This window comes from Eulemur rufifrons, chromosome 16 (assembly GCF_041146395.1).
Source record: "Eulemur rufifrons isolate Redbay chromosome 16, OSU_ERuf_1, whole genome shotgun sequence".
Taxonomy (NCBI): Eukaryota; Metazoa; Chordata; class Mammalia; order Primates; family Lemuridae; genus Eulemur; species Eulemur rufifrons.
The window spans coordinates 76,462,679-76,476,096 of record NC_090998.1 but is presented as its reverse complement, the minus strand read 5'-3'; the positions used below and the strand labels follow the sequence as shown (position 1 = coordinate 76,476,096).

The window sequence follows — 13,418 nt, the reverse complement described above, 5'->3', positions numbered from 1 at the left end:
GCCCGTTGTCATGATCGGCAAGACCTACGCCAGCTTCCGACTTTGGCTCTGCTGTTGAGTTTGTTTCTCGGTTTTCTCATCCGTTTCATGAAATTTAAATTCCTGAGCCCATTCTTAAACTGTGAGATTATTTCCGTGGAGTAGTTGGAGGTTCCTGAAGAAAAGTATTTGTGGCTTATGTGGCAGAGGTTGTTCTACAAAGTGGGAACTTAAAAGTGCCAAAGAATTTTTTTTGTTGTTGATGCTAGTTCACGTCTGACAACTAAATTAATATTGTACGTGGAGGCGGTGTTCTCTCCCATTCTGTTTCTCATTTTCTCCACCTGAAAACAGCCCTCAACCTATTTGACTGTGATTAAGTGTGAAAATAAATGGTAATATAAGAAAATGTTAAAGTGCATAGAACCCTTAAGATTGAACTATAACACTCTCCCTGGCTGGTCTTCCACATACAAAGTAGCAACCTGCAGGTAAAGTGGAAGCCAGTCCTGGCCCTGCCCAGCCAGCTGAAACTCCTCAAGTCAGCTGCAGGGGGAATGCAGCTCCTAAGAGCAACACATGGCCCTGATGGGGGGGTGGGAGGAAAGCAAGCACACCACCGCCTCCCAAAAAAAAGGAATAGATAAATTAACACTGCTGAGTTTCATTTATCCATATTTCCTCTCCGTGGCATAAATCACTGACAATTAACGAAACCACAAAGCCAACGATGGGTGGATATTCAGAGATTAATAGTCTTTCTTTTTTTCTCTTATCCCTATTTTTTTTTTTTATTTTGGATGGATGTTACCAGTGCCTTAAATTGATCCTATTTTTTATAAAGTTAGAAAGAAAGTAGACATTCTGAAATTTTTTTCAGTTAGATTGCTTTGCAGCATTTATACATGTGTTCATTATACCCCACCCCCCTCCTAAATAACTGACAGTCAAGTGTCAACGTTCAGGGGTGTGGCCTGTAGAATCAGCCTGGTTTTAAATCCCAGATCAGTACTTCTTAGCTTCATAGTTTGGGCAAGAATGCCTCTAATCTTCAGTTTCCTTATCGGTAAAGTACAGATGATGATAGTACCCACCTCCTGTGGTGACTGTGAGGATTAAGGGAGGTGACACATGCCCAGCACATGGTGTTCAATAATCTTAGCTGCTAGGGATGGAGACTAGTCGCAGCAGTTAGAGTGATGCTTGGATCCTGGTTGTCAGACCCTGTGTGAGGATTTATATCCCAGTTTTTGGCTTACAATATATGCTCGCTGCTGCATCACTCCACTCCTGAAGGAAAAAAAATCAAATTCCATATAAAACGCATTCCTGTATTGATTGAGTGCCCACCATGCGTCAGGCACAGGTCCCTGCTCTCTGGGAGCTCGTAGTCCGGTGGGAGAAGCAGGGACACAAACAAGCAGTTACAATAAAATCATATCCACATGATCCTGGGGTTGTGCCAGCACCTAGCAGGGCAGCGTCACCCAGAGGAGGGACACTCAGGTTGGATGCTGACCATATAGTTTGCATGGATGTGTGGTCAGTCTGGGGGTGTGACAACTCACTTACTCACTTCGGAATGATGAGCTCAGGCATTGGACAGGCATCCGCAATAAGCAAGGAAAAAGTCGTTTATATTTACTGTGTTCACTAAACCAAGAAAATGGACATGCCCATTTGAGGAAGATTTAAACAATAAGAGTTAAAATTAAAAAGGTTTGAATTTAATTTCTAAGGCCTTACAAGCTAGGGAAGAGTTGACTGCAACTTTTACTAGGAACTTTTACTTTTGAGGATGGGGGGAGGTTGAAATATGGCAAATCTGTCTTCTCTACCCCCTTTCCACAAATCTTAGCCAAGTAACAGGACAAAGATGTTTCCTTTCTGCCTGGGCAGGCCAGTCCCTCTCAGATGGGCCTGTGAGAGGCTTGTGGGCAGCCACCTTAGGCTGTGGTTCCATGAGGACAGGTGACCATGGGCCATAGTGCATGACCTCCATGGAGAACCTGGAATGTTGTAAGAAAACAAGTCATGATTTATGGAGCAGGGCACAACCTCCTGTCCTTGGGTGAGGCAAGAAGTTAAACCTTAGAAACTAAAATGCAATGCTCTGCCGCCTTTAAAAACCTGGTTTTTTGAAGAACATGTAATGGCATGCAAAAACCATTTGATATAATGTTATGTGAAAAAGCAACTTATGAAAGTGCACATAAAGTATAATTTAAGATCTTTAAACTCAAAGTATAATTCTAATTGTAAATTCACATATAAGAATTCATGTAGCATATAAAATTATTTGTGTTTATATACAAATATGAAAAGAAAATACACCAAAATATTAGCAGTAGCTGTATCCCAACAGTGGAATTTTATAGGTGAATTTTATTTACTTCTTTATTCTCTGTATTTTCAAAATTTTCTACAGGTACCCATGTTACATTAATAACTAGGGGGAAAAAGTAATTTCATGACTCTTTAAGTTAGCAGAAATCAGCCCTAAAGAAGCATTTGGCCAGTTGATATATCAGTCTTGACCCAGACAGGCATCTTAACAGAATTGCTAATATTTATTTCTAAATGCCGAAGACCTATGATGGGACAATATTTATTTCTATAAATATAATCTATGAAGATTAATTTCTGGCTGGTACTTGAGAGAACTAACTATAGATAGAGCTAAAGAGATGTCAATGAATTCTGTGACTATGCCCAGAATATTCTGTAAGTTATTTTTGCCTCGGGACGTGGGTGAAGCAAGTTGTAGACGAGGCTTACCCCAGGTCTTAAAAAACAACAAGTACAAGAAAAATATAGCCTGCAGAGAAATGTAGTGTCTTTCTGGAGACCCCCACTGAGAACCCAGAGTGAAAAACACTTTCCTCTGTCTTCAGCCCCCTGTGGCATTGTTGGCATTTGTGCCTCAGGTGGAGACAGAAGGAAGGAATTGGCTCCGGCCATGGCCGTCCATATTCACTCTGTTCTCACCCTTAAGGTGCATGCAAGCTGCCTTATCTTAGGGACCTGCTGGGCAGCTTCCTCTCTTCACTTTATCCAACAAACGTTTCTTGAGCACCTAAAATATTCTAAGCCTTAGAGATGCAAAGTGAAATGAGACTAGAGCCCTGGAGGAGCTCAGCCACCTAGGGGGATCAGACCTAGAAAGAGAAAATCATAATAAATGCCATGCAGTAGCTAGAGCTGTGCTCAAGGTGTCGGGGGACCACAGAGGAGGGGCACCCAACTTAGCCTGGGGTGAGCAGGAAAGGGGATTCAAGAAAGGCTTCCGGAGGACATGATGCCCGAGGTGATCTTCAGGGATGAGCAGTAACTCACCAGGCAAAGGTGGGAGGTGGGAAAAGGGTATATTATCAAGAACAAACACCATTTTATAATAGACAAAATGTTTGGCCCTTTGGAATAGCTTTTGGGGGTGACTGTTGGCATGAGGACATTTTCTGAGATGAGAGGCAGTGCCTTGGTGACTGCCTTTCTCAGCACTAGCTCAGAGGGTTGTAGGGCCCTGCGGTCTGGCCTCTGGGTAAGGAGCTGCTACTTAGCACGGCATCAACTGTACCCCCATCTCTGAACCGAATCTGTAGTTGACTGGGTAGAAGACAGACAGCATCTTCTAATCAGAGGATCCTAGAGCTCCCAGGGTGAAAAGGGACCAAAAGGTCACCTGGACCACACCCCCTTCCTAGTGCCATCTCCTCAGTGACAGTGATGGGTGCCACAGGGACGGTGTCCATGGTGGATCTAGCCCGTGCAGGGGGTCCGGGGACTTTGCTCATGGTCTCCTTTCACTGACAGACACTGGTCTAGCAGACGTCCCGAGGCACCTTGGGACACCCCTGGCTTTTCCGCCCTCGGAGCCGGTGTACAGATTGTAGCCCTCCCCTTTGAACGTGTTTGCGTCTGCACCCTCTTCATGGAGTGGGTGAGCCTTTGCCAACCTCAGAAGTGCCTCTGCCAACTCCTGGTGGGCCTGTAGCTTTCTGATACTATGGAACTAATACATTTGTTTCTTCATTTCCAGCCAAGAAAATATGGCTGTTGTTTTTTTGATGCTAGTGGAAAGTGCTGCTAGGTAGCTCCAAACGGTCCGTTCATACAGAGCAGCCTCCCACCTGGGCCTGGAGGGCCTTTTCTCCCTGGATGTCCCCCCAGTCCAGGTGCCTTCCTTCTTTGTCATATTCACTAGATGATGTGGAGGCTTATGCCTGACATACCTTGTCAGCCATTTTGGCAGTAACGGGTTCAACAAAGTAAGCCCTCGGATAAATGTTTAAGTGCACAAGGGACACTTTACACCATGCCCTGTTCTGTGAAGGATTGAAGGCAGCCTACATGAATAGGTATGATAAGCCTGAAAATGGAGATACATACAAATCTGAATTAGGCTAAAAGGAAAACTAAACACAGACTAAAAGGAAGAGTCACAAGGGAAAAGTTTTAGCATCAATATGCAGCCCGCAGAGTTCTACAGTTATTAGAGCTGAGCTCTCTCTGGCTCTAAGCTTTTAGCTGTGAGCTTCCTGGAGGTCAAGGAGAATAGAGTAATTATATGCGCCATATGCCTCTGAAAGAGAAGTAAACCCCTTCCTCTCAAAACCAAACTTCAGCGAGGCTTAGGGTATGAGAAAGCGTTTTGTCCCGGGCCCCTAAAAGGGGATATTGTGTCCCAGTGTCTTCGCCAGCATCCGTACAGGGAATCTCCAAAGCATAAGGTGGTTTCTTTGAGGGCCCCTTAAGGAAAATGGGGACAGAACACCAGCAGGCTCAGAAGGCAACCAAGACAGGGTGGCCAGTGGCATGAAACACTGGCTGATCTGAAGTCAGATCTGGGTTTGAATCCTGGCTCTGCCGTTTACTAGCTATGTGAACTTGACCAAGTTAATCAGACACTGAGTTTCTCACATCTAAAGTGGGGATGATAATTTCTCCTCTATAAGGTGGTTGTGAGAGGTAGACAATCCACAGAAGGCGCTTAGCCTAGTCCCTGGGACACAGCAAGCAGTATCATGTGTATTTGCTGCTGCTGCTGCTTTATCATAATTATGAGAGCAAATAAAATATGGTTCAAGTTCCCAGGCAATTTGACCCGGTGCAGGATCAAACCTCACATAGCTACAAGAGAAGATTGACTGCATATCCATGGTTAGCGTCCACATAACATTTTTCACTTGGAATTGCTAGAAGCTGAACAGAAGTAGACTGTTCCACTCTTTGCCTTGTACTTGGAGGAGAGGGGCTGGGGTTGCAGGTTAAAGGAAGTGCTGGGTATTTTAAAATTCACCTGAGCAGATGCGAGAATCGACATCCAGTGTGAAAACCAAAGAGCCTAAACAAGAGTCTTGGCCAAATGGGCAGGCAGCCGACTGGCACCTGGAGGCGAGCCACGCTACACCTACAGGCAGGGCCCGGGTCTCGCTGGAGAACAGCCTCGCTCAGCCAGAGAATGAAGAGACACTCAGAACCCTGAGATGATGCACAAAGAATAAGACTATTTTGAACTCAAAGATTTTTCTCTTGTTTTTATCAAAATGGAAAGATTGCTTTTTATTGTGTTAGAAAAATTATTCTCATTAAATCAAATTCAAAACATACAAAGAAATATAAAGAAGAGAAAAATCATCCACAATCTCAACACTCAGTGATAACTTCTATTAACGTTTTGACATATATCCCTGTTTTCTATGCATATGTACAGATGCCATCTGTGTTTGTATGTATACGTGTATTTTAACATACAGCCTTTTAACAAGTTTTTTAAATGACTCAATTTTCATTTTAAGTGGCTGCCTAGTGTTCCACTACATGGAAAAATCCTAGTGATGTGGCAGTTAATATAAATTAATTACCTGGGTAGCCAGAGCTTTTCCTAGGGGACAGATTGCCCACAATCTGTGATGCACTTTTTCTATTACCGGATTGTTGAGTATGCTGGGTGCAGTCTCAGTGACAAGGATATGGGGGGACATTGGGGACATGTCCTTGTCTTTCTGTGAGGCTCCTATGGAAGTGACAAGAGACTGGGAGACTTTCACTGCCTGCATCATTCAGTGAGCACTTCCTGGACGCTATAGGTGCGGCACGGGCCAGGCACCAGGGACACGGTACAGCCCCTGACACGTGGAAGGCGCTCAGTAAATATCCCTGGTGATGATAAACTGCAACCACTGCTGCCCTGAGGAGACCACGGTAAATATAAGCTGGCCTGCACGTCTGCAATTTACAATCTTTCATTGCAATTAGGATCTGTCTTTCAGTTATGATGGTTCCTTGAGTTCCTCTAACGTAGCAATTCCCAATTCACAGATCAGAATCCCTGGGGGAAAGGAGAAGGGAAAAGGAGATTTGACGTGCTCCCTGGGAGGTGTTCCCCATTGAATTGGGACTCCCCGCCCTGCATCCCACACGGCCGCTGCTGAGGATGGGAGTGTGGCCCATACCCCTCACAGCATCCTCGGGCACCCAGAGATTAAGAATCCCTGTGTTGATGGTTCCTGTGACGTCCCAAGGGACACCCTTTGCCTTCGAGGCAGCATCTCAGCTGGTCCTGGCATGAGACCCCGGCACATGGGCCTCTGGGGACTTTTATCCCAGCCCAGATGGGCCAGTCATTACCCAGGCACATCATTAATTAATGTTTTCAACTTTTTTTAAACAGTTTACAGAAGTCTTTTATTTCATCTCAAGTAGAGTTCTAAGGTGTAGTGGCCAGGACAGAGCTTGTCAGAACACCTGGATTCAGATCCCAGTTCAGCCAGGTGCTGGCTTCATGAGCAAGTTATTTAACCTTCCTGAGCTTAATTATCTCCCATGCAAAATGGGAATAGGAACAGACCTACAGCATAGAGCTGTTGTGGGACTTAAATGAGAGTCCACGGAGAGCACTTAGCATGATGCGTGGCACATGGTACATCCTCAGTGTCAGCAGGTATTGCCATTAGGTTAAAATTTAATACCGTTATTAGTGATTCTCAGAACAATCCAGTAAGGAAGCTACTGCTACGGCATCATCCCCATTTTAAGATGGAAAAAAATGAGGCTCAGAGTAGGCTGTTTCCAGTAATCCCCCCTCACGCCTACACCAAACACACACACATGCACCCACAAACACGTGTGCGTGCACACGCTACCTTCTCTCACTGGTGGTCTATTTAAGGCAGAAAATACTTACTCAAAGCCAATTGCATCAATAAATATTTCTCAAGAGACTTATGCTCAAAAGGCCAAAGCAAGCAAGTATCTTCCAATAAGTTACATGAGGCAAGAGGAGCCAAGGTCAGAGACAGGCCAGGTTCCAGCATCTGAGAAACGGATGAAAGGTAATGAACATCAAGCTGGGTGAGTCTGAATTTATGCCCAAGGGAGGCAGTACTAGAGATGAGGGCAGATTGTGCTGACTGGAAAGGACATTCCGGCTCTGTGGCTTGAGCCAGCATGCATGAAGGGACACCTTAGTGCTTGCTGTGCCCCTGTGGCCAGATGGGTCGCAGGCATCATCAGCGAGGTTCCCACAGCCAGGGCTGGGGCAGGGTGGCCCCAGGACTGGCCTCCTGCACCAGCTCTGCTCATCGCAGCTCTGAGGCTGGTGGTTCCTCTTCATGCTGCCTGAACGCGGTCCAGCCTTCGTTAGCATCTCCTGGCGTCCCTGCTCTCTAGGCCAAAAGGTAGTGGCCTAGATCCATTTTATTATGTTCATGATTCTGTAAGTCGGGTCCAGCCAGCCTTCATTAGCATCTCCTGGTGTCCCTGCTCTCTAGGCCAAAAGGTAGTGGCCTAGATCCATTTTATTATGTTCATGATTCTGTAAGTCGGGGGTTTGGGCTGGGCATGGCTGTTCTGCTCAGCAGCATCTGGGGCATCAGCCAGGGTGGCTCAGACAGCTGGAGACGCTGGGGCAGCTGGGCCAGGGCTGTCTGTCTGGGCCTCGGGTCTCATCCACGTGGCGTCTGCCGGAGCTCAAGTGTCTGTGACGGCTCCTCCACTCCCGAGTCTTGAGCCTGGGCTGGGGTGACCGGAACTGTTGCTCCTGTGCAGGTGTTCTCTCCCTGTGACTAGCGTGGACATCCTCATAGCACGGTGATCTCGGGACGGTCAGACCTTTTACACGACCGGTTCCCGCGGAGTGAGTGTTCCTCGAGACCCCGAAGGAAGCTGCAAGACGCCTCACGATGTAACCTCACAAGTGCCAGCGTGTGTCTTCCGCCGCCTCTTTCTGGTCAAGCAAGTCAGGAAAACCAACCCAGATTCAAGGAACAGACTCGACCTCTCAACAGGGGAACTCCCGGCGTGCACAGGAAGGGGAGAGCCGATGGCAGCCATCTCAGGGACAAGCCGCCCCTCGTCGGTAGGGCCAAGAGCAGTGGCTTTTGAGTCACAGACATTGGTTCCTATCACAGCTCTGTAACTTTCTGGCTCTGTGGTATCTGGCAAGTTACTTAACTTCTCTGAGCCTCAATCACCTCATCTATAAAATGAGGATAATACCATGCACGTGGTTGTGTAAGACTTAAATGGATAACTATAATACTTGGCACAGTGCCTCACACCTGTGAGTTCTCACTTAATGGCAGCTAGACTGTAGTCGTAAGTAGTGATGTTGTTATTCCTCCAGCTTGTCCTGTGGATGTTCATTCATTCATTCAGCAAGCATTTACTCAGCCCCTGCAGTGTGCCGGGCACTGGCCTCCCACAGTTGCAAGGATAATCTATTGAAGGCAGAGACCAGTTGGGCTTTCAGATTTTTTGGGTGGCATCACTGGCTCTTCAGTGCCAGCCGGCATCACTGGGGTTGGCAAGGCTGGCTTGAAAGAGTAAGCAAGGGCTTGTAACCTGAGCCTTTCTGATATTACAATATAATTTTCAGCGTTGTCCCAATAGAATCTCCTCCTGTCACGATAACAACTCTCCTCCCATTTGTTTTTGTTTGTTTGTTTTTCCTTAAGACAGAGTCTAGCTCTGTCACCAGGTCTAGAGTGCAGTGGCGTCATCATAGCTCAATGCAGCCTCAAACTCCTGGGCTCAAGAGATCCTCCCACCTCGGCCCCCCAAAGTGCTGGGATTACAGGCGTGAGCCACCATGCCCAGCCTTCTCCTCCCATTTTAAACAGTGAGGATGATAACAGGAGAGGCAGGAGAAACGAACTTGCAAATGGGGCTCCCCCTAATTCAAACGTGTGTCCTCAGGCCCCGTGTTGAGCACCTGCAGGCCCTGCTGTGTCGGGATGGGCGGCACAGCACTCGGTGGGCATGTCTTGATGCCCATGGGCCCCCCTGACACCTAGCGTCCATCCTTCAAGCAGTAAGCCTACAGGACAGGGAGGGAAGGTCATAGTGGCCAACTCTTTACTATCCATAATCATAAAAGAACACTAAAGCACTCTAAAATAAAATAAAGGCAAGATGTCAAGGAGAACGCAAGCCAAAGCAGAAGAAGCCATTTGGCAGGAAAATTTAATCCCACAGTCTGGTCTCTTTGTCTTATCTGAGCAGTTTCCTAATACCAGGAACTAATTAAAAATGAAAGGACAGAACGTCTAACCCATTCTCTTTCAAAACCTTCAGGCTTCCCGTAATGGCCGTGTGAAAAATCTCACCCGCTCAAATGAGCATCTTTGACTTTCATTTGAAGACACGGGAGCCTTATGTAGATCTCACTTTCAGGAACTTGTTTTTAGGTTAATGATAAAGGAATTCACACTCATTAAGTCCCACTGTTCCAGCATCTAAAGGCTCCATGTTACAGAATCACCGAATCTCACAGCTTCCTCTTAATCCAGTTTCCCACCCGAAGCACAAATATCTGCTATTTGTCCCTGGCAGATGGATCCACCATCTTCCACAGTAGCAGTGAACGAGACCAAAAGCCTGCAACTTCACTTTGAGACTACAGAAGTCGGAAGCCCCACCTGCCTTTCAGAGGGGACCCGTGCGGGCACCGAGAGGCAAAGCTGACAGTGACGCGGGTGCCGAGTGTAGGCAGTGGCGAGGGCTCAGCCTTCTCCATGCAGTGGTGGTCTGAGCTGTCTCCCAGTCCTCCTCCACTATCATTTGTTGGTGCGTTACTAATTTACTTGTCTGACTCATCCCTGGAGGCAAACACAGGCTCAGTGTTCATTGCGGGGGAGTGCTCAGCTTGCTGAGCAAGGTGCAGTCTCTCCAACAAGCAGACGTCTGTCTTATAGGGCCATTATTTCCTAATAAGTAGCTCAAAGGAGACAGATCCTCTGACAAACCATATCGCAAGCTCAGAGGTGTTTCCCCCACTTGGTTCCGAGACCATGACAACTGGTCTGGCAGTGATCTGAAATCTGGTCTGTTTAGAAGCCCTGCGCCTCTTCCATGTGGCCTGAGAAGGCCACCCTGCCTCTCCTCCCATCCTCACCAAGTGGAAATGATCCCACACACTTCTCCCCAGGGACGTGGGGACTGGGCTCGCAGCATGATTGATTAGGGTGGAAGTGGGCAGGAACGGAGGGGGCCTCGTTGCAGTATCAGCATAAGCAGAATGGTATTTCTGCGATTTTGAGAAACCATGAGCAGACATTCATCAGAATGTAAACCTTGGTCAGATCTCACCTGTTCTCAGCTAGTACAGTGACCTTAAGAATGTTCTCTGTGACCAGGACGCAGCTGCTGTTTTGATGCACGGTGACCTCGGGGTGTTGTGGAGACCCTGCCTCTTTGGGGTCAATGTCATGTTTTCTCGGTGAGAGAAGACAGGGTGGAGCTGCGCCTGGAGGAGAAGGCAGAAATCAAAGATGCATATCTGGAGAAGAGAAGAGAAGAAAGCTTGAAATCATCTCGAGAGGAGGGCTGACAGAAGGTCCGAAGAAAAGAACCTTTCCTCCAGGCGCTGCTTGGCATGGCTCTCTGGCCAGACAGAGTCTCCTGTCTCTTGCTGATTTGATGATAAAATATAGAGTGGACCCACGGGGAGAGCAAAAGCCTCAAGAAATAGACGAATAATTGGCGCTGCTGGAGCACTGTTTGCACGCTGGCTTCTGCGACTGTGAGACGCCACACCAGCATGACTAATGCCTCTCCCCTCAGCCTAAATTAGGTTTTGATTGTGTTTCGTAGATGTTCGCTGAATCACAGATGTTTGAGGTAAAAAGACCCAAACTTCTCAGGAACACCTCCCGTGGAGTGTGTGGGATCCTCACAGGCATGGCTGAGGCGCTCCCAGAACTCAGCAGAAACACCAGAAGTAACCCCGAGGGCGCAGAGCAAGCCAGCTGCCCACGAGGGAGCTCCGAATGGAGCAGGCTCCCGGGCCGGTGGGTCCTGGGCCCTGCTCCTTGTGGGGTTCATTGGACAGCTGGCTCCTTAGGTGGCTGCAAGCACGTGAGCTACATCAGTGACTACTGCCTGTGTAGACCCTTGGTTGGCCCTGTAGTGTCCTGTTTGCAGATTTCCACTGAATCACTGCCGCCGCAGGGTGGAGCACTCAAGGTCCTGGCTAGTTCACCCCGCACGGTGCTCCTCAGCCATTCAACTCATTCTGATCTGCTGTGTGCCAGTAGTAAATGCTTTCTCATTTTTCTTGCAGAATTTAGCCTACGAAATCATCCTAACACTGGGACAGGCATTTGAAGTCGCGTACCAGCTAGCCCTGCAAGCAAGAAAAGGGGGGCATTCCTCCACACTTCCAGAAAGCTTTGAAAACAAACCCTCCAAACCTATCCCCAAGCCCCGCGTTAGCATTCGCAAGTCCGTGGTAAGTAGAAAAGACACAGGTGTTCTAAGAACCTTGAACAGAAGGGAGAGCGGGCTGCCCGCTGGGCCCTGGCATGGTGTGGGTGCCATTTAGAATCCAGGGCCTGCCCTCCTTGTCCTTCCCTTGACCTCCTCCTGGCATGTGTCCATCATTGTCTCAGCTTGGTTCCCACAAGGTCTTGGGGACCATCTCCAGGTTCACCTGGAGGCTCCAGAGAAAATTCTACTTTCTCTGTCACCTGTAGCAACCTGGTTAGGGATACTGGTGGTTGCTGCTGCTGTTCTTGGTGAATCTTACCTGAAGATTCAGCAAAGCTTGGGAACAGCCGGAGCTGCCATCCCATGGGGAGCAAAACCTCTTGCAAGCCCCTGGCTTGCAGAGAGGTCTGCAGAGGCTCAGAGTGGCAATGTCCCCGGAACCCAGCTAGAGGAAGCTAGACGCACAGGCTGCTCTGCCGTGTGCGAGGCCTGCGCGGGGCTGGGCTCTTTCTCTCCAGCAGCTGAGGCTCCCTGCTGCGTGGTGACTGTTCCGAAGGTGCAGCCTCTCCTCTCATCTGCCTTCCTCCAGGAATTTCCTCCCCTTCCCTCCCACGGGCTCTGCAGACATCCTGTCCCACCAGGCTTGCACGACTTCAAAGCGGCCTCCTCTGGTAGTAGCAATACCCAAAAGCTGGAAGGTTCCCAACCAGCCTCCCATCTGGTTTGTGCTCCGGCTGCCGTATTGCATCCTAGAAACCCTGGGACTCCCCCAGAATGCACTGCTCTCTCGCCCCCGGATCCTTCCATCTGGAGCTGTCTCCTCCCCGCTGCCCCATCTCCAGCATCATGGGGGAAGAGCAGGCATTGTTAACATGGGCAGGGAGGCACCTCCCTTTGTGACCGTGCGGTTTCCTATCTACAATCCTCTTTGTGGCCCCTATTTTTTGTCCTCCTCCTTGGCAACTTTGACATCCACAGGGATGTCCCCTCCAGCATCTGGCCTCGCCGCTCCTTGACAGTTTGCTTGTGGGGGCTTGCTCGCCAGCCGCAGCCATTCTGCGGTGCCGTCACTCATTACTGATGACCACAGGGAGCCGCACGTCCTCTGGGGTCTTTATTCACTCGCCCACCCAACCCACGGGCTCCCAGTTCGCCATCTCCAGCCCTGACCCGGCCCCCAACTCCAGACTCGCTCACTCACGTTCTTCTTTCACGCTTCCACTTTGGTACTTAACCAGACATCTGAAGCTCAGTATGTCCGGAACAGAGTTCTTCATGTTCCCTTCAAAGTGGCTTCTCTCCCATTTCCCCAGCACAGCGCACAGCGCGGCCACTCGCCCTGCTGCTGAGGCCGCAAGTCTACAAGCCAGCCTGCACGCCTGTCTGCCCTCACCTCTGCTTCCAACCCATGAGCAAATCCCACCCACGCCACCCCTAAAGCATGTCTCAGACCCATGCGCTCTGCCTCACTATCTTCCCGTCACTCTTCCAGTCCAAACCACTGCCACCTCCCGCCAGCCTGCCAGGCGGGCTGCCCTCGCTGACACAGAGAGATCAGATCCTGGCCCCCATCCCCTGGGCACCCGGAACCCCACTTCCCACCACACTCCTCTTTGAAGCGCGGGCCTTCCCACTCGGTGACTCTATAATGCTCACTCCTACCTGAGGCCTTTTGCAACCTGTTCCTCCCACCCCGGAATGCTCAGCCCCTGATTTCTGCATGGCTGACT

General features: G+C 48.9%; 1 protein-coding gene across 45 annotated transcripts in view; it reads left to right on the top strand.

The window, feature by feature from the left end:
• ANKS1B (ankyrin repeat and sterile alpha motif domain containing 1B) overlaps positions 1–13,418 on the top strand; it is a 967,677-nt gene that overhangs the window by 941,775 nt on the left and 12,484 nt on the right. For all 45 annotated transcript variants that reach the window (XM_069490549.1, XM_069490550.1, XM_069490553.1 and 42 more), the window contains one exon: positions 11,543–11,710. In XM_069490549.1, coding sequence (XP_069346650.1) covers positions 11,543–11,710 — 168 coding nt within the window. The remainder of the gene's footprint in view (positions 1–11,542; positions 11,711–13,418) is intronic.